Source organism: Squalius cephalus, assembly GCF_949319135.1.
Source record: "Squalius cephalus genome assembly, chromosome: 3".
Lineage (NCBI taxonomy): Eukaryota > Metazoa > Chordata > Actinopteri > Cypriniformes > Leuciscidae > Squalius > Squalius cephalus.
The window spans coordinates 7,772,803-7,794,828 of NC_137124.1; the positions used below are offsets into that span (position 1 = coordinate 7,772,803).

The 22,026-nt window shown below is 37.3% G+C and overlaps 1 protein-coding gene across 10 annotated transcripts in view; it reads left to right on the forward strand.

Annotated features, from left to right (window-relative positions):
• The window catches only part of clcn3 (chloride channel 3), a gene marked incomplete at its 3' end in the record, with an annotated part of 72,056 nt that overhangs the window by 24,840 nt on the left and 25,190 nt on the right, over positions 1 to 22,026 (forward strand). For all 10 annotated transcript variants that reach the window (XM_079867649.1, XM_079867643.1, XM_079867647.1 and 7 more), the window contains 4 exons: positions 10,900 to 11,066; positions 15,568 to 15,667; positions 17,929 to 18,116; positions 20,257 to 20,379. In XM_079867649.1, coding sequence (XP_079723775.1) covers positions 10,900 to 11,066; positions 15,568 to 15,667; positions 17,929 to 18,116; positions 20,257 to 20,379 — 578 coding nt within the window. The remainder of the gene's footprint in view (positions 1 to 10,899; positions 11,067 to 15,567; positions 15,668 to 17,928; positions 18,117 to 20,256; positions 20,380 to 22,026) is intronic.

A 22,026-nucleotide genomic window follows, 5' to 3' on the forward strand; every position in this document is an offset into this window, starting at 1 on the left:
CAAAAATCGGTGTTGCCTACACCGAGTTATTCTATTTTTAAAATTTGCACCCTGTTGACTTCAATGGGGCAAGTACTAAACCTGCTTTTAGCCTCTTAACATCCTTGATGTGTCATTACAAGTGCACAGGTCATGTGAGTGATTCCTTCAGAGTGAACACGAGTGAGTCTGACTGCAGTAGATGTGAAAGATATGTATAAAAATGATGTTATTTAAGCCAGCGCAAATACCTTTGTTTACATCCTGTTTTTCGGTTGAAGTCCAAAGTAGTCGATTGCAGAGTTCACACGCATAGGTTTAATACCTATGATCACGCGCGTGAACTCGGCAATCGACTACTTTGGACTTCAACCGAAAAACAGGATGTAAACAAAGGTATTTGCGCTGGCTTAAATAACATCATTTTTATACATATCTTTTACATCTACTGCAGTCAGATTCACTCGTGTTCACTCAGAAGGAATCACTCACATTTTCTGTGCACTTGTAATGACACATCAAGGATGTTAAGAGGCTAAAAGCAGGTTTAGTACTTGCCCCATTGAAGTCAACAGGGTGCAAATTTTAAAAATAGGATAACACGGTGTAGGCAACACCGATTTTTGTCGTTGTTCTCTGTATTGACAGCACTCCAAATGTACAAAAAAATGAGCTCAATGTTAAAATTGACCGGAGTTCTCCTTTAAGTTTATTGCCAATAATAATGACAGGTTTGCGAAAGTGTAGAACTCGGTGAGCTCTCGCAAAACACACTTTCTTCCTCTGATTGGCCGATGCGTTCAACAGACATGTCTGTGATTGGCTGCAATGCACAACTCTGCAAAAGCACGTTGTAAGTTCCTTTAATGCAAAGGGAAAAATAGAAATAAAACTGTAATATGCACTTTTCATGATTAGGTAATCGCGGCAGCTGTAATCTTATTCATATTTGTTTTTCTGATTAATTGTTTTGCTCTATGAGAAAGACAAGGTAACGAAATATTCGGGGGTTTACCAAAAACATTGGAGGCTTAAGCCCCCGTAGCCCAGCCCTAGCGCCGCCCCTGGCCCCCCGTATGGCTGTGAAATCCATTATTTGCATTCACAATATTTCCAGTCAGCGTGCTTGAATTTCTCATCCAGCGACATGTGCCACATTAAAGCACCCTACACACCGGGACGAATATCGGCGCGCGTTTTTCAATGCGTTTTTTGTGTTCACACCCAAGCGATTATCGCTGATGATGAGCCGAGTGAACATGCAAATTCATTCCCTGACATTAGATGGCGCTTAATGTAAAACAGAAATACCCCGGTACACAAGGTGCAATACCACTCCATAACAGTTCTCTTTTATCAAGATTTTTGTAGTCGCTGTCGCGTTTGTCATATAGTTCTTTATGTTCCGACACCAACGAGACCAGCAACTCTACATTCATCTTGCCTTGCATCTTCCTCGTCTCATTTCTTCCCGGCAGTGTAGACGCTACTTGGCGTATCTTCTTCGCCGTTACGTATGTGTGCTCGGCAAGACCGTTTTGTGTTTGAGCGCCCCCAAGTTGTGTTTTACTGTAACTTCAGAAGCTCCAGACACGTTAGCAAAAGCGCCAATCTCATTGGTCAGATAGTTTTTGACGCGGCGCGTCAAACCAAAAAAAAAACTCGAGGCGTTTTTAAAAAAAAGACACTTTTACGCGTGGCGTTTTTCGCGTCGGTGTGCACACTCACATTAGCACCCTTTGTTTAGTCACGAGGCGTTAAACGTCGGCGAATATCGCGTGTGAAATTCGTCCCGGTGTGAACAGGCCTTAACACCCAGAGTTCAGTGTTTTCTTTGGTTGCAGTCACAGGCAGTGAGAGATTTTTCTTAAAGGTGCAGTAAGTGATTTCTGAGGAACATAGTTGATATTTGAAATCAACCCAAACACACACATTGCTCCTTTCATTGCTCCACCCCAAAATGCATGAACACTAGGGGTGTAACGATTCGTTTTAACAACGATTCGATTCGTATCGCGATTCGTGGTTGTCGATATGATTCAAGGACGATATTGGTTCATTTAGAACGATACGATCCGAAACGATTCAGTGACTTTTTAGCCAAAAATTCTTGAAAGGGAATCAGGTATCAATTAATTATGCGCGTGCAATTAAAGAGTGCACGCTACGAGCACAGTATAACGATGACAGGACATGAGATTTCGTTTTTCTGAGGTGAGAGATTTTATTTTCGTTACAAGTTATGAAAATAATGATAGAATAATGACACGGACATATAGCCTGCCAACATCATCTGACCGCAGATACTGAATCTGGACAACACATTTTTTTCTAATTTAAAACGTAACGACGTTGCATGCTTGTAGTTTATTTTGTGCTTTATATATAGGCTAGTGAAACGATATAAGCCTGCAGCACGTGCAATTGAAGAGTGCGCGCTATTGCAGTATAGCGGCTGAGAGGACAGGAAAGTCTGAGGTGAGAGACTTTGCGCTGCTTGTTGTCTTTGCGCTGCTGCTGGCCGTCGCGCATGGCGATCACGTCACAGATAGGCAGACTGAATCGAGTAACGTTTAACGCCTTTTTCATTAAAAGTGCTAAGAAAGAAACATCCTTATAAAGTCTGACGTGCTTAAATCAAATGCGTTATTTCATAGTATCGATACAATCGATTCATTACCTTTTAAAACGATGTTAGATTGCTATATGTCTAGATCGATATAACTTGCCGAGCACAGATCGATGTAGTTGGATCATTAAGAATATAAATCGATACATCGATGTAGTTGATGAATCGTTACACCCCTAATGAACACGCTATGCAGGGGTGGATGTCCCTATCATAGCAGAAGCAAAGCAAAATTAAGCTTTGCCAAAAACAAGGTGAAGGTAACGAACGAACGACGAGAAAAAAACCCAAAAAACATTCAGTAAATAAATAGCAAGAGTTGGTTGTTATTCGCCAGCAGCTCCAGACAAACAATGACACTCAAAACTGTCTGTAACGAGTTCGTTGTTATAGGAAGGAGGAGGCGAGAACCGGCGAACATTCAACAATCTTTAATAATAAAATAAACCAACTGAACCAACAAAATGAAAGTAAAGACAGCAGCCCCTCACAGACAACAGCTGTCACATATACCAAAACAAAACATCAAATAAAATAGTCCAGGCCTGGTCCTCTCTCTTTCTTCACTGTCGTCGCTCCTCCTTTTATGCTTCCGCTCCTCCGTGAGAGATACGAGACCAGTGCGTCGCGCAGGTGATGCTCATTATCATTATCAATCACGCCACTCGTCCTGTTACAATAACTAACATCAGAGGTGTAAAATACTTGAGTAATTTTACTTGATGATTACTGTACTTAAGTATTATTTTGGGAGATTTTTACTTGTGTACAATTAAAAATCAATACTTTTACTTTGACTTAATGACATTTTTTTAAGAAAAAAAGTACTTTTTACTCCTTACAATTTTATTTATAGTCAAAAAGTACTTATTTTTTGGAGATCACAGATGGACTCGATGATGGTGAGATCAGATCATACCGGCTGTTGTCAGACTCCTTGTGCATACACAAATCTCACTGGATTATTACAATTAATGGCAAAAAGAATGTTTGGAAATGTAAACTGATATTTCCTACTGACACACTACAGCAAAAGATATAAATAACTGACTTAAAACATTTTTGGGGACATTTTTGGGGTGGGGATATTAACATGCCTAAGACTTTTGCACAGTACTGTATATATATATATATATTAATAACATATCTGCTTCTACTTCTGCCTGTTATCGGACCTGGATGAGGAGCAGCGTGACTCGCTTAATAAAACCTCTTTAAAAATGGCGTCAGGTTTATTTAAACTCGATAATCCGTGAGCAAACGCCGCAGTTCAGTGTGAGGCGAGCCACAGCACAAACACACACGTCTCTGTCATATTTAGCGAGTGCAGACGAACATGAACCAAACACAACACACACACTTCTCACCTCACGGGGTTAAATAGCACGTCCCTTTAAAACGTTCGCTTTGGCTGACGTTCTCCGTGTAATGTTAAATCGAACTGATACACTGCTAAGTGGTTAAATTGTGAAGCAGTTTTAAAGATCTAAATACCTGTAAGACTTAATGGCTTCACTCGTTCTGTTTTTGTCTCGATTTTCAGTTGAAAATCCCTAAAACGAGTTCAATTTACTTGAAAAGCGTCAGATTTTAAGACTTGTGATCCCATTAGCTGTTGATTATTAAAGTGATAAATGCAATATTAATATTATTGATATTAATGAAGTATTAAAATAAATATAAGTGTATTTTGTGTCTCTCTGCACTGGCAGATTTTTTTCACATATTTTTCACTTAATATTTGCACTTAAAACATAAAAAGAACAAATTGCACTCGCATTAAAGACACATTCTCTAAAAGTAACTCTTAATATCTTATGCAGCGCTGCTTCTCAAGCAAATGCATCTAGTTTTGAGAATGTTTAGATGGAGGATCTGTAAAACAAGGGGATAAAACTCTAGTTTCTATTTTTCATAGTAACGCTTTGGTTACTTTTGCACTGCTTTTTGTTCACAATAACAGTATTTTGGTGTATTTCTGCATATATAATTTTATAGCTCATTTGATTATGCTTTAAGCTGCCGATAATTTTACCATGCTTAAATGAATTTCCTCCCGTAAGCAGTGCAACATTGTGAAAGAGGCCGGTGTAAAAGGCCACGGCCCGTCTCGTGTGTGTTTACACTGGTGTAGGAGGAACACTAAACGTGCAATTTTTCATCAAAAGACCAGATGATCTACAGGAAGCAAATGACTTTAACATGCAGTTTTGTGGAAGCTTGAATTGCAGGTTTGGCTTGTAACTCTCACACACGCACACACACTCTTCAGTGAAACACGTCTGCTGTTGTGGCCTTGAGTCGGCCCGAGGGTCTCTCTGCTCTCTGTGAGTCAGCGGGACGCTTTGGTTCGCTGTAGTCGTGTCGGCTCGGAGGGGGACGTGTGCGTCAGATGAAACGAGCTGCGGTCTGGTTTAATCTCTGCAGTTTGTTTAAACACATTAATCTTGTTCCTGTGAAGAACGTTGAGGGGATTTCTGGTAGTCAATAATTGTATCCCTTACACTCATCTTTGATCACTGAAATTACATATTAAAAAGTTTTTTCCCTTTGAAAATAAATTATTTATGCCTTAAAATAGCTTGAATGTAACTCGACACCCTCGCCTCATTTAGTATACGCGGTTCTATGAATATGCAAATGAGCCCCGCCTCCACTCACTCACACAGCTCAGAGATCCACTGGTTGACGATCACACGTTGATCTGATTGGTTACAAGGTAGTTTGTGACGTCAGAAACACCAGCGATTTCAAAGTGTGTTTTTGAGACTGTCTTTGGTTCACTGCAGTTTTAAGGAGAAAATACTCAGCAATGCTGTCGACTTATGAATTTACACATGATTTGTCTTAAAGCGTATTAAAAACACCACATAGACACATAAACAACATTAAAAGCTGGATTTTCACCACAGTGGGACTTTAAATATATTTTGAGTTTATAGATTCTCTCTATTGTGAAAGATTTAAATTTCCCCTTGTGATATCTTAAAAATCCTAATCAGGTGACTGTCACATGACTAATAGATTGCAGTATTGTAAAGCCCGTGAAATTGGTCCAATGGAGGTTTTCCAATAACACAGGGAAGGTCTCACGTGCTCTGTCCTCACTCATGCGAAGTATTGGTTGGTTAAATGCAATATATATTAATCACATATTTACTCGTTTATTTCATCTGACTCCATAAATGAAAAGGTTTTAATGATATCTGTGGATCATTAATCATGAGTGAATGTTTGACTATTCCGTTTAACTCTTCAATGGAAATAATATCAAAGTCAGTTAGAATAATCAAATGTAACAATTTATTATGTCAGGTAAATGTATCATGCCAATTTCATAATCAATTCAAAGATAATCGATACAAAACATCAAATTCTCCGGAATAAAGAAAAGATGCAAACCCAACTTTAAGAAATACATGAGGCTGAGAGATCTCGGTCTCTCAGCCTCACGGGCCATCTGAAGTACAGAAAAAGGCCCCGATCTCCCTGCTGTACTCCATTAAATAGCCAGACCTCTTTCACATGTAAACATGTGCTAACAATAGTAAATTTGCATTCTGAGGTACACTGTAGCACCTATTGGGGGGGTGTGACCATTTGCTTGAGAGATCAACCCCTCCTTGTATGCTAGTTATCCATAAACCTTCAAAAACCTTATTGCCTTGTGTTTTACTTATTCTGAGATGAGAGAATTGTACCAGTCGCACTGTGACATTTTAAACGATACCAAACATGAATATACTCTGTGATAATCATTCCCATTAAACCATACATTTTCTTGGGTGAAATCAGGTTATCACCTGAGCATGAGAGAGAGGGGGTGAAGGGGAGAGGGAAGGAGATGTAGATTAGATGACTCGGGGGTGAGACTTTCGTCTCGATGGTGCATGAGAGCCAGTTCAAATGCTAATCTCCAGAGAGGTCCTTTTGTTCTCTCAGGGCCTGGTCACCCCCAAAACAGACTGTCTGGAATTTCCTAATTTATCAATTCTTACAGTATGAAAGGAGTCTGAGTGTGTTGTTTTTCCACACCCTGACGGCTATATGTGATTGTGTTTAAAATGTTATAGCCATGAACAAATAAAGGCTTTATATATTGTTTTTTGTAAATTCTCGAGTGCCTTGGCCTTGTATATTTTTAATAGCTAATGATCTTCAGTGTCATACTCTACTAATCCTCTGCCATTGAGTTCTAACAGATTTGACTAATGAATTCATATAAAATAAAATAATAATAATAAAAAAGCTATCAATATTAACACAAAACATGAATATTGATAAATTATATTAATATTTAAGTATTAGGTGAAATATTTGCTGTCAGCTATTGTTAAAAATATTATTACTAATTGATAACACTAAATCTATTTATTTCACAAAGTATAATTATTAATAAATAATAGTAATTAAATAACAATACAATTAATACGAACTCAAAACAATACAAAATATGAATTAATATTGTATTCATATTAAAAGGTATTAACATGAAATAATAGCCATTATCTATTAATAAAAAAGAAAATGTATTAATAATCAAAATATATGAATTAATAAATAACAAAATAAGCAAATCATTCACACTAAACAATATTATTCATATTTACTTAGTGTTAAAATAAGAATAGCTGTTTATGAAAAATACACAATAAATAATAAAATAGTTTATTTAAATAATAAATAAATTGATAAATTTACTATTAATAATTGACAAATTATTAAAACAAACTATTAGCTGTTTATTAATAACAATATTAATAATAATTAAATAATAAACAAAATACATAAGTATTAATATTAACACAACAATGAATCAAGTCTTCATTTATATAGCGCTTTTAACAATATAGATTGTTTCAAAGCAGCTTTACAGTGATAATAGGAAACTAAAGTAACAGAGATTGTTTGGGCTTTACAGCAGCTCTAGAATAAAGTTATTGTCCAGATAAAGTATTAAAATAAGAATTACTATTAGCTGTTGATTATTAAAAATACTAACAGTAACTTATAAATACTAATATTGGTAGAATTCTTTCAATATGATTTCATCTTAGCTTTCACTATGATTTCATGCTTACTTTTTTGACAGATGAGTCATGCCTGTGGTTTTGTGCACTTATTAGTAACAGACCTGCAGCCACACACACATTTTCCTTCTCATGCTAGTCTAGATGCTGATCTCGGCTGAACGCTGAATGCTAGATGTTGATCTTCGGCCTGTGTTTGTCCTCATCACAGATGCATGTATTTATATTTGTAAGAATGACATTTCATGTGCCATTTCTGGGTTTACAGTAGCTTATTTTATTTTTTTATCAGTGTAACCTCTTGTTAGCTGTTTTCTGAGTCACCGGGTAGATTTGTTTCTAGAAAAGGGAAGTGTGTACAAGTGAGTGTTTCTCTAGCGCGTGACGGTGTGCAGTAGCTGTGCCGTGTGGCGCTCGGGTCTGTGTGGTAAAGCTGATTAGCTGATAATCAGCTGCGGTGACAGCCTCATTGATCGTGTGTACGGCCTACACACACGCGTCCAGATGACCCAGATCTCGGCCTTCGTTGAGTCGCCCACTGTGGGCATCAAAAAAGATGTTGTAATGAGTGTTGAACGAAGGTGCAACGTCGAAGAGTTGATTGACTTGAGTTGAGGTTTGTTCAGTTCACTAACCTCAAGTAAGAGCTACTAAAATAGTAAGGGTGTATTGATTCACTTGGCGAATCATCAATCTCAAATCCTGCCGATGCAATTGCACATCTATCTTGGAAACATGGGACTTTTGAATTGTTTATTGTTTGGATATAAACGTGCAAATCACCTTTTGAAAGTAACTTGGCGCTTCAAGTAACTATTGTATCATTACATCGTTACACCAGTAGGTGGCGACAAGTGACTGTTAAAAATGTGTTTGTCATTGAATCATTCATTTAAGAGAGTCGATCAAAAACGCTGATTCATCCAGTAATGAAACAAGTGAAGTCTTTATGAGTGAGTCATTGAATCATTCATTTAAGAGAGTCGATCAAAAAACGCTGATTCATCCAGTAATGAAACAAGTGAAGTCTTTATGAGTGAGTCATTGAATCATTCATTCAAGAGAGTCGATCAAAAACGCTGATTCATCCAGTAATGAAACAAGTGAAGTCTTTATGAGTGAGTCATTGAATCATTCATTCAAGAGAGTCGATCAAAAACGCTGATTCATCCAGTAATGAAACAAGTGAAGTCTTTATGAGTGAGTCATTGAATCATTCATTCAAGAGAGTCGATCAAAAACGCTGATTCATCCAGTAATGAAACAAGTGAAGTCTTTATGAGTGAGTCATTGAATCATTCATTCAAGAGAGTCGATCAAAAACGCTGATTCATCCAGTAATGAAACAAGTGAAGTCTTTATGAGTGAGTCATTGAATCATTCATTCAAGAGAGTCGATCAAAAACGCTGATTCATCCAGTAATGAAACAAGTGAAGTCTTTATGAGTGAGTCATTGAATCATTCATTCAAGAGAGTCGTTCAAAAACGCTGTTTCGTCCAGTAATGAAACAAGTGAAGTCTTTATGAGTGAGTCATTGAATCATTCATTCAAGAGTCGTTCAAAAACGCTGATTCATCCAGTAATGAAACAAGTCAAGTCTTTATGAGTGAGTCATTGAATCATTCATTCAAGAGAGTCATTAAAAAACGCTGATTCATCCAGTAATGAAGCAAGTCAAGTCTTTATGAGTGAGTCATTGAATCATTCATTCAAGAGTCGTTCAAAAACGCTGATTCATCCAGTAATGAAACAAGTGAAGTCTTTATGAGTGAGTCATTGAATCATTCATTCAAGAGTCATTCAAAAACGCTGATTCATCCAGTAATGAAACAAGTGAAGTCTTTATGAGTGAGTCATTGAATCATTCATTCAAGAGTCGTTCAAAAACGCTGATTCATCCAGTAATGAAACAAGTGAAGTCTTTATGAGTGAGTCATTGAATCATTCATTCAAGAGTCGTTCAAAAACGCTGATTCATCCAGTAATGAAACAAGTCAAGTCTTTATGAGTGAGTCATTGAATCATTCATTCAAGAGTCGTTCAAAAACGCTGATTCATCCAGTAATGAAACAAGTGAAGTCTTTATGAGTGAGTCATTGAATCATTCATTCAAACTTTTTTTTAATTATTATTATTAATTCAAATTAAACATTATAAATAGTTGGCAGCAATTTATATTTTGTCAGAACCTCTAGTAATTTACATGCTATTTTGTTTAGTTGTCTATTCATAATCGTGGGAGAATCACGATCTCTGTGTGAAACAACAAAAATTGTGATTCTTAATTTATCCAGAATCGTGCAGCTCTTCTATATGTACATGCATTTAAAGTTCACTTTCAAGTTTCTTGGTGCAATAAACGTAAATAATCCCATGAATGCATAAAAAAATACAGAATCGATTCATTAATCAAGATCACATCGAATCTCATTGTGAATCGGTTAAAAACAAATACTTCTAAATTTGCAAATATTGAATCGTTCCTGTGAATGCTGAATGGAATCAATCCACTGTCTGCCCACAGATTCACACGCCTACTAAGTAGTCGTCTAGCAGACATTTTATTATTATTATTTTACGATTCTAAAATGGATTCTTTTATCTGTCTATTAAACTTTGACAAAATCATATCGCAACATTCAGATCTGTGTTGGCGCTGCCGCTGACCCAGAGAGAGTCGTCATGAAACAGCTTCAGAAACAGTCTTTTCAACCTCACAGTATCTTTATTTCTGTGATATAATAGTTAAAATTATCATAGAAGTACTTGGATAAAAGTTTAAAGTTCAAATATGAACACTGATGTCTACGATAGTGATCAAAATCAGCTTTTGATAGAAACTTGGTGCTTACAATAACGCATTTATCGATTACATTGTTGACAAGTGACTGTTAAATGTATTTGTTATTGAATCATTTATCCAAGAGAATGTAGAACTGTATGATGCTTCTGAAATAAAAGTCAGAAAGATGATGAATTGTTTTTGTAAATATGACTCTCATCTTATACATCATGTACAGTCTATATAAGTGTATGATTGAACTTTTCCCGATGGTCAAGTGTTAAAAAAATTGCAATATCGAATCGCAATACTTGTAGAATCGCAATTGTTAAAAGAATCGCAATACATATCGTATCGGCACCCAAGTATCGTGATAGTATCGAATCGGGAGGTGGGTGTATCGTCCCAGCCCTACGTGTTTTTACCACAGTAACAGCAGCTGCTCACTCCTCCTCGTGTGTGTGTGTGTGTGTGTAGGGTCGAACTACGCCATGTCTAACGGGGGTGGCGGAGGCGGGGCCAGTAGCTCCACACACCTGCTGGACCTGCTGGAGGAGCCCATTCCCGGTGTGGGAACCTACGACGACTTCCACACCATCGACTGGGTCCGGGAGAAGTGCAAAGACCGAGAGCGCCACCGCAAGGTAACGGCGCATCAGCTGCTCTTTATCTGTGTGCGGGACGATGTGAACCTTTAGATCGTGGTTTGAGTTGGTTTACGTCACACTACTGTATGTGTATGTATATATACAGTATATATGTGTATGTATCAATATTAGGGCTGTCAACTTTAGTCGTTTAGTCGACTAATCGGTCGATGCCGTCTTGGTCGACTGACATTCTCATTGGTCGACCAGTTTCTTTTTTTTTTTCTTTTTTTTTCACCAATAAAGAAATTTTCATTGATTTACTCCTTGATATTTATTCCTTTATAAGCAGTTATATATTACTGTATTCTAAATATAATTAGCCTATGTTTTATCCCCAACTTTAAATGCTTTAATTTAGGCTATTTTGTAACAGCGCCACAGTTTAGCGCACCACGTAGAACACTCGTAGGCTGCACTGCTGCTTCGCGCAATGTAAGGAATATAGGTAGTAATATCTCTATGTGTCTGTCTGTCCGTTTGCATTTTGATTATTTCGAGAACCGTTCATCCAATCGACTTCACAAGGGAGTGCAGTGTCGCATTTGGTGCAATATAGACAGACACGCGAGACGCGACACGTTCAGAATTAATAGTAAACTACAGAACAGCGCGAGCAGGAAGCGGCGCACCTCACGCGAGCAGGGCTTTCTCCGTGAACGGACACTGCACTAGTGATATAAAACGCACACAGTCTGTTAACTTAAGCAATACTTTTAAGGTAGTCTAATATTTTTTTGACTAACAAATTACTGACACAGTAAAGGGTAGATTTAAATAAAGAAAAACGAAATTTAAATAAAGAAAAAACGAAATTTAAATACAGAAAAAACGAAATTTAAATAAAGAAAAACGAAATTTAAATAAAGAGAAAAAGAAATTTAAATAAAGAAAAACGAAATTTAAATAAAGAAAAACAAAATTAAGTTAGCCTAAATTAAAAACGAGATTAATTTAGATTTATAATAACGGGTAAAAAGTCTAATACATTTCGTTTCTATTATTCTATTTTCCATAATGTCAAAGCAACAGCAGCAATACAAGCTCAGACATGCACTTCGGTCCATACAAACTCCGCTGTTCTGCGCTCTAGCTCTAGCATGCACACGTTTTCCACGTGGCTCGAGCCGCGTGTCTCACGCAGGCAGTGTGCAAACTCCAACCTGTTAACATGGGAGCCGAAATAAAAACAGACACGCCACAGCAGCTGAGACTCTCACGCCAGCAGCCAGTGTGTTGCCGGCCTTATTCAAGCGTGAATGAGAACCGTTTCGCGGGGGATCCCAGGTGTCAATAAAAAATTTTTTAAAAAAAAGATTAGTCGACTAATCGTTGCGCAGGACATGACTTTGGTCGACTAAGCATTTCTTTGGTTGACTACAGCCCTAATCAATATAGTTTTTTTTTTAATCATGATGTGGCCATTTTTAAATCTAATGAATTAAACACTTCACACATGAAAGGAACTTAATCTACTTTTATTTATCTATTTATTTATTTATTTATTTTTGATAAATTTCATGACATTTTCAATGAAATTTGACATTTCATTATTGTTTATTTACTTACTAATGTTTTGGGAGGAACTTCAACTCCATCTTTATTTATTTATTTAACTCCTCATTTGTATGTATTATTATTTATTTACTTCAGTATTTACATTTTTTATTTATGTAAATTTTTATTTATTTTTGGAATATTTTTGGAACTCCATCTCTACATATTTATTTACTTTATTTTAGAAAACTTGAACTGTGTCTCTTATTTATTTATTTAACTCCATAAGTGATAGGGTTGGGAGCAGGCTTCACTCTATGTTTTTTTAGATTTTCAGAGTGCTGGCCTTATATAACACATATGAAACAAAGTAAAGAGGCCGCACTATGCATATAAAACGTTTATTTTGCACAAACGCGTTTCGGCGTGTGCCTTCTTCAGTGTGCCTTCTTCAGTGTGCAATCAGGAAAGCTTGTGACCAATCTTAAATACCCACACCCATTGTCATTGACACACCCATCATCGTCATCATCATCAAATAATAATATTAAAGTGATACCGGGACCAATGGTGTCACTATATACTGCAATATAATACTCATAATACATAAAGAATTTTAACACATTCAATACACATGTGGTATTAACCTGCATTTATAGGAAGCAGCTTAGTTTTGTTGATCACCATATTAAGAATTTAGTGCATAACCTGCCCTCGTTTCTAAAAGATACCACCGACTTTTTGGTGAAATTGTCAGGCATTGGAGAGTTGAATCCAACCGATGTGTTATGTTCCATGGATGTGACCAGCTTGTACACTAATATCCCTCACGATGCAGGCTTAGCAGCCTTGGAATATTATCTACAGATAAATGAAGTACCACATACAGAGTTTATTTTATCATTAGCTAATGAAGTTTTAACGAAAAATTATTTCATGTTTCAAAATAATTTTTTCTTACAAACCCAGGGTACCGCCATGGGTTCTCCCATGGCTCCCAATTATGCAAACTTATTTATGGGCAAATTTGAACAGGATTTTATCCATAACAATAATCCTTTTAAACAACAATTAAAAGTGTGGTACAGATACATAGATGATATTTTTTTTGTGTGGTCGGGTTCAAAAGAGGAATTGTCCGCCTTTCACGGTTTTGCTAATACGAGATTGCCCTCTATCAAATTTACATTGACCCATGACGATACGCTCTTGCCCTTTTTGGATGTTTTAGTGAGGAAAGTAGAGAATGTGTTACACACTGAAATTTATCGTAAAGAAACGGATCGTAACTCTTTCCTGCATTTCCAGAGTTTCCATCCACCTGCTCTCAAACGCAGTTTGCCTTACAGTCAACTATTAAGAGTACGCCGGATTTGTGATGATGATGAGGTGTTTGAGCGACAAGCGAATGAATTATGTCAAAGATTTATTGACAGGGGATACACACATAATTTAGTACGTGACTGTTTGGAGCGCGCACGCAGCATCCAACGTACTGATCTGTTGACCAAACGGACCGATCAGAATAACGCTAACACTGCAGTGACATGTGTATCCACTTATGGTCAGATTTTAAATAGCTTAAAGAATATTGTGCATCGCCATTGGCACATTCTAAGCAGTGACCCGAACTTGGGCGACACGTTCCAAGATCCGCCGCGCAGCTGCTATAAACGTGCACCCAATCTCAGAGATCAGCTAGTGCGCTCGCACCTTCCTGCGCCAACTCACTCGCCTTTTCCCTTTAGAATACCATACGGGAATTTCAAATGTTTTAATTGTGCTGCTTGTAATTTTATGATCACAGAAAATACCTTCACACATCCAAAAACAGGCAGGGTGTATAAAATAAAGGGCAGAATCACATGTCTATCAACTTTTATTGTGTATCTACTAACGTGTCCTTGTGGTTTATTCTATGTGGGCAAAACAAAGCGACAATTGAAAACCCGAATTTTCGAACACAAATGTGCCATCAGAAAGAATGACGATAAATCATCAGTTGCAAGACATTTTAATTCTGTGGGACATAATGCCAACATGCTCAAATTTATGGGCTTGGAGCTGGTCAATCGGCCTCCAAGAGGTGGAGACCGTGAGAACCTCCTCTTGCAGCGAGAGGCTTGGCATATTTTTAATTTGAACACTTGAATCCCGCACGGGATGAATGAAGATCTGACACTAAGCTGCTTCCTATAAATGCAGGTTAATACCACATGTGTATTGAATGTGTTAAAATTCTTTATGTATTATGAGTATTATATTGCAGTATATAGTGACACCATTGGTCCCGGTATCACTTTAATATTATTATTTGATGATGATGACGATGATGGGTGTGTCAATGACAATGGGTGTGGGTATTTAAGATTGGTCACAAGCTTTCCTGATTGCACACTGAAGAAGGCACACGCCGAAACGCGTTTGTGCAAAATAAACATTTTATATGCATAGTGCGGCCTCTTTATTTAACTCCATATCATATGTATTTATTATTATTATTATTATTATTATTATCTTCAGTATTTATTTGTTATTTATTTATTTATCTACATATTGATTTATTTTTCGGAAAATTGAACACATCTCAATGTATTTATTTATTTATTTATTTTTGGAAACAAACTCAATCTCCATTTTATGTATTATGATTGTTTTAGTATTTGAATGTTATGTATTTATTTGTGTAAACTTGATGCAAACCAAAAGATTTGATTAATCATAGCAAATGAATAATAAAAGAAGTGCTTGACATTTTGGAGTATTTAAGTATTTAAAATCAGTCATACGACAAATGCGACTCAGTGCAGTGCAAGCGTAGTAACATTTAAATGAATGTGTTTTTTTTAGGCAAACGATCTTCCTGCCCAAACAGGAAGTGATACTGTGGTTTTAAAAGTGACCAGCTACTGGGAGTCTGTCACATAGAAACTTGACTCACATCCTGAATCGGCAGGTTTTTTTGCAGCTGTATTTTCTCATGTTTTGTTCCTCCGTGTAGATAAACAGTAAAAAGAAGGAATCAGCATGGGAATTCACGAAGAGTCTGTACGACGCCTGGTCAGGGTGGCTGGTGGTCACGCTAACAGGACTTGCATCAGGTAAACACCACACACACACACACGCTCTTGTACTGTCACAATCTATCTTGTGAGGTCATTCAGTGATGCAATGCAATCTCTAGCTCCTTACCTAACCCTACAGATCACACCTAACCGCCTAACCCGACCCTGACCCTAAACCGACCCTTAATAATAATCCCTGAAACCAAGTTTTGACCCTCAAACTGGACTTTAAACAGGGTCTCAGAAAGTGAGGACCAGCCAAGATATCCTTACTTTACTCTGTTTGTCCTCACTCCGATGGTCTAAAACTCAAACCGGTCCTCACAAAGATAGTCATACAAGTACACAGATACACACAGACACACACACACACACACACACACACAGACACACACACACACACACACACACACACACACACACACACACACACACACACACACACACACACACACACACAGCTTTTCTCAAACTTGCTTTCACACATCTGTCCACCCACTCACTCATTTGCACACAAGGTCCACAAAGACCTTCACACACACATTTTCCTCCACAGCGTGGTCACTTAACACAAACACGCACACACACATCTTTGAGCCATAATGTTTAATCTTCTGAACACACTTTGCCAAACTCAGCTTATTTCTTAATTCACCCTGAGCTAGAGCAATTGCATTATTTGTCAGATGTTTATTCAAAGCTACATACAGTAAACCTATTACAGAACAGTAACTTCACTCTAAATAAAATTGGCAAGTATTTTATCATTTGGCTTTCTATTGTATCTCCTGGATCATGGTGGTTATCAGTGCACTTTAAAGGGTTAGTCCACCCAAAAATGAACTTTCTGTCATTAATGACTGACCCTCATGTCCTTCCAAACCTGAAACCCCAAATCAGAGGGCGGGGCGAGACGAGACAGGCAGTGATGTAGAAGCAGGCGTTGAGCTTCTTCTGCAGAGCTGGTGTTTAGCGAGCCTGTTGCGTAGTAAAGTGGCACATTCCACACCCTGTCCTGTAGATGTGTTGCCTTCAATACAAGCATTTTATAGACTAACGAGGAAGTTTTGAACTCTGAAACTTACAGGATGTTTTTATAGTTCAATGACCTCTTACATGTCAAAAGATCAGGGGAATTTAGATTTCTCAGTTCATGACCCCTTTAAATTGAATAGTAGGGGTGCACGATTCAGAAAATTTCACGATTCGATTCGATACCGATTTTTAGTCTCAAGATTCGATTCAAAATCGATTTTCGATTCAAAAACGATTCTCGATTCAAAAAAACGATTCACAGTATGTAAATGTAGTTGACTTTTTCCTGTGTGATTGCAGTAGACATACAATTTAAAAGAAAAGAAATAACAAATTAAATGAAGTTTGATATTACTTTGTCTTCATAAAAACTTTTGCAACTAAACAGTGCAAAGTGCCAAGCTTTGGCCAGCTTTCAAATACATTTAATTCAAGTTTAAATTAAAACTTAAATACATTTTTATGTTACATTTAGCTTTAAAGTGCTGTAGTCAGATCAAACAAACAATACTGCTAAATGTAGTTTAAGGAGTAGGCTATTGACTGCAAAATAGGCTACAGAATATTTCGTTCTGTATTGACAGGTGCAATTTTTGAAAATCGATAAAAAAAATACAATAAGACATTATATCTGCATTTATGTCAAAACCTAGACATTTATTAATATGAATATTTGTGTCAAAATGACATATAAACATTCTATTTTGCCTGGAAACGCTTCCAACACGCTTGCGTGTCACGAGAAAAATAGGCGTCGGTTCTATTTCATGCACGCGTTTTCCGCACGACTCGGGCCACACCTGAGACGCGCGTGTCACGCAGGCAGTGTGCAAGCTCTAACCTGTTAATGGGAGCCGAAATAAAAACAGACACGCCACACAGCCAGCCAGCCTTCCTTCTGCTCCGCTTCTGCTGCACTTCTTCTTTGGGCTATGACAAGAGTGTGCAGGCGTAGTGCAAGTGTGAATTCGATGCTGCGCCATCTATGGGAATGGCAAGCTAAACTCATTTCAGGACAATACCAAAAAATATATATTTCAATAAAAAAAAATTAAAAAAACAAGAATCGATTTTTGGAATTCTATGAATCGATTTTGAATCGGTAAAGTTTGAATCGCGATTCATATGTGAATCGATTTTTTTGCCCACCCCTATTGAATAGGTTATATTTAACTTTCTATATCACAGTGGTTACAGGGATCTGTCTTTCAGTAGTGCATGAAGTATTGCATAAATGCCTGTCTTCATCCTTGTCCCCTCAGGAGCGTTAGCTGGGCTGATTGACATCGCGGCCGACTGGTTGAACGATCTGAAGGAGGGCGTGTGTCTCAGTGCCATGTGGTTTAATCACGAGCAGTGTTGCTGGGGCTCCAACGAGACCACGTTTGCTGAGAGAGACAAGTGTCCTCAGTGGAAGACATGGGCTGAACTCATCCTGGGTCAGGCCGAGGTCAGTGTGTTGCTTTATGTATACCACCGCTCAAATGTTTGGGGTCAAATGTTGGGGGTTTGGGTTTTTTTTAAAGAAATGAATACTTTTATTAAAGGTTCAGTAGTGATTTCTGAGAAATGCTGTTAAAAATGGGAATCAACTATTTACAATTTTGTAAATATTTGCTAGATGTCTGTTCCGTGTGTGTGCTGAAAAGAATATTGTGTTTGTACATATTCCTGGCTGTGTAAAAAGGATCCACAGAGCAGCGCAACACTCTAGTAGCCAATCAGCAGTACGGGGCGTGTCCACTCATGATGGGGGAGGAGAGAGACTGAGCCAATCAGCAGTAGGGGGTGTGTCCTCATGATGGGGGAGGAGAGAGAGTGAGCCAGTCAGCATTAGGGGCGTGTCCACTCATTATGGGGGAGGAGAGAGAGCCAATCAGCAGTAGGGGGCGTGTCCTCTCATCATGGTGGAGGAGAGAGAGTGAGCCAATCAGCAGTAGGGGGCGTGTCCTCTCATGATGGGGGAGGAGAGAGAGAGCCAATCAGCATTAGGGGGCGTGTCCACTCATTATGGGGGAGGAGAGAGTGAGCCAATCAGCAGTAGGGGGCGTGTCCACTCATTATGGGGAGGAGAGAGTGAGTAAGAGGGAGATTTGAATAAGGACTGTAGAAAGAGAGATGGCTGAGAGACATTAGAAAAGAGAAAAGCTCAGAGGAATATCACTGGGAAAAGAAGGGTTATGATCAGGCAAGAGCTTTAGGACCCGAGTTAATATTAGAAAAGCTTTCCAGCGCTGGAGAGACAGAAGCGGGAAGATCTGAATTTGTACGCCGAGGTTGCCCTGTTTCTGCTCCTTAAATGAGTAACATTGGTGTTTGACAGAACCAAGATATGCTGTTGTTGTGATGTTATAGTAACAGGACAGTTTTGAGTGTCATTGACTACGTTTACAAGCTGTCAATATTCGGGTTATGGTCGGGTTAAGGTCACTGTTTGGGTTTCTGAAACATTCGGAATAACCCGTTTACATGCGTGAGCAGAGAGAGTTACTCCTGTATACATGGAATTTGTAATCAATTGGCAATATCCCGATGTAAACGGCGACGCACGGTTAGCGTCTGGACGTACGGACAACCTTAAGACGCAATATGCGTCATTTCCGATTCTTCTTCCTGTATCCAAATTACTATTATAATAAGTAATAATACCGGAAGTATTCTTGTTTACTTCCGGTATACTGCACGTGGGTTTCTGTATGCGCCGTCTCTACTCAAAAGACCAAGATTCCTTGCGAATAGATCATGCGCAGAACACAAATCAATGTTCCTTTTGATGGGGATATGCCGATACGCGTTTACATGACCAAATATTCGGGTTAGAAAAGGAGTACTCCAGGGATCATATCCGGGTTTTTAAAAACCGGGATATGAGCATATCCGGGTTTTTGCCGGTGTTTACATGGCCGTGCGCGACCGGGTTATTGCTAATATTCCGGTTTTGAACGGGTTATTGGCTGCATGTAAACATAGTCAGTGTTTGTTTGTCTGGAGCTGCTGGCGTGCATTGCGTTTTTGTGCATTTTGGGGGAGGAGCAATGAAGAGAGGGGTGTGTTTGTTTGGCTGGCGATTTTCAAATATCAACAGTGTTTCTCAGAAATTGCTTACTGCACCTTTAGGCAAGGATGCATAAACTTGATCAAAAGTGACAGTAAAGACATTTATAATGTTTAAAAAAAATACTATTTAAAATAAATATATATATTTAAAACGTTCTATTTGTAAACTAATCCTGGAAACAAACATATCAAGCAGCACAACTGTTTTCAACATTAATAATCAGAAATGTTTCTTGAGCATCAAATCATCATATTAGAATGATTTCTGAAGGATCATGTGACACTGAAGACTGGAGTAATGATGCTGAAATTACAGCTTTGATCACAGGAATAAATTACAGTTTACAATATTAACATAGAAAACATTTATTTTATATGTTAGTAATATTTCTGTTTTTACAGTATTTTTAATCAAATAAATGCAGCCTAGGTGAGCAAAAGAGACCCCAAACCTTTAAAAACTAGTGTACACCAGATGAATTCATCATGATGTTGGTTTGGCTTTATTAATGGCTCTTGTCTTTGTCGTCCAGGGTCCCGGCTCCTACATCATGAACTACTTCATGTTCACGTTTTGGGCGCTGTCCTTTGCCTTCCTGGCCGTGTCTCTGGTGAAGGTGTTTGCGCCGTACGCCTGCGGCTCTGGAATACCTGAGGTAATCCCACTGAGCAATTATTGACAATAGACGCTTGTCTTCAAACAGGTTTTACCTGATATTTTAAGAAGAATATGATTTTTCATTGGGTAACCAGTTTTTCTTGTAGGCCATTATTGACGTGTTACAGATAACACTTATATGATCATTATTATTATTTCAAAAAAGATTATTATAAAAGGTTGACACGTCCCGAATTTTTTTTTTTTATTATATATATTTAAATTGTCTTTCCGTTTTAGTAAAAGTTTATTAAAATGCTTATATGAAATGGAACTGCTTGCAAATCAAATTCACAAGTTAACAAAAGTCTCGCTTTATTCATGATGTTGCTTAATTTTATGCCACCAACCAACTCACTGTGAGTGTTTGTTATCTGGAGCCGTGAAATGGTGTGTGCTGCGGATTAAGATGTTCTTAACGGGTCAGCTGACCACTGAGAATGAAACAGTATTAGCTCTGATTTTGTCACTGTTTCTATGGTTACCAAAAGTGTTATGCAAGTTTTACAACATCACTTATTCTTTTCATCAATAGAGAGCAAGGGTCATGAAAAGAGGCGTGTAACCTTTAATACATGCAAATCGAAACCATGATTTTATGTGAGTTTCTTGTGTTTGTAATTTATTTGATGTTTTTATATATTTTATAGTTTATTGTATATGTAGAACTGCAGTAGTCAACATTTGAAGTGGATTAAAAAATTTCATCAAAGTTGTCCTAAGACAAGAACGGGTATTGTTCAAAGTTCATGTATAAGTTTGATGATCTGTTTGGATCCCCTTCAGATGTTGACTCCTGTATGTATTCTGCAATTTCAAAACATTAAAAATAACTAACTTTTTTATTTATTTAAAAATTAAATGTAATTTATTTATATATTTTATATTGTTTGAAACTTTTGTTATACCCTGACATTTTTGTTTAAAAGTGTGAAAAACAGCAACAATCAATATAATTTAAAATTACAGCAGAATGAGAGATTTGCACATTTAGACTTCAGTCTGTAGTTCGGGACAAATCTTGATTTGTATTTGATGATAAATGTGGATATTTCTCGTGAATTAAAGAAAAATACAAGTATGTTAATTTTTTCTTAAATTAACATCAGTTATATATAACGGCTACAATATTTGTAGAAATTTTAAAAAAATGAAAGGCTGTTATCTCGCCTTAATGCTGTAGAAAGGGTCAAAATGATGTTAGTTCTTGGGACACAATTTTAAGAAATGAAACTTGGAATTTAGGGAATGTAATTTGTTTTTGTAATTTATAAAAAAGAAAAAAAAGTTTTGCTTTTATTAAGTTAATGTTCTGTTAAATTTCTGTCATCACAATAACAAACACAAAAACATGGTCTCTAAATGTGAGCATTTAAATGTGTGCTATTAAAAAATAATCAATATTAAGGATGCCACAATACCAGTATCAGCCTATATATATATATATATATTCATTTTTAATGTTATTGTTATCGACCCCGATAAGTCAATTAGGGCGATTATATTAAAGCTGATATATTAAAGCTAAATATAACCTAGATAAATGTGTGCTATTATAAGGTGCATATCCAGGTGTTCATGTGGTGTGTGTGAAAGCTACATTAGTACTGCACTTACTGCATGCCATCTTTAACTCTCTCTATAT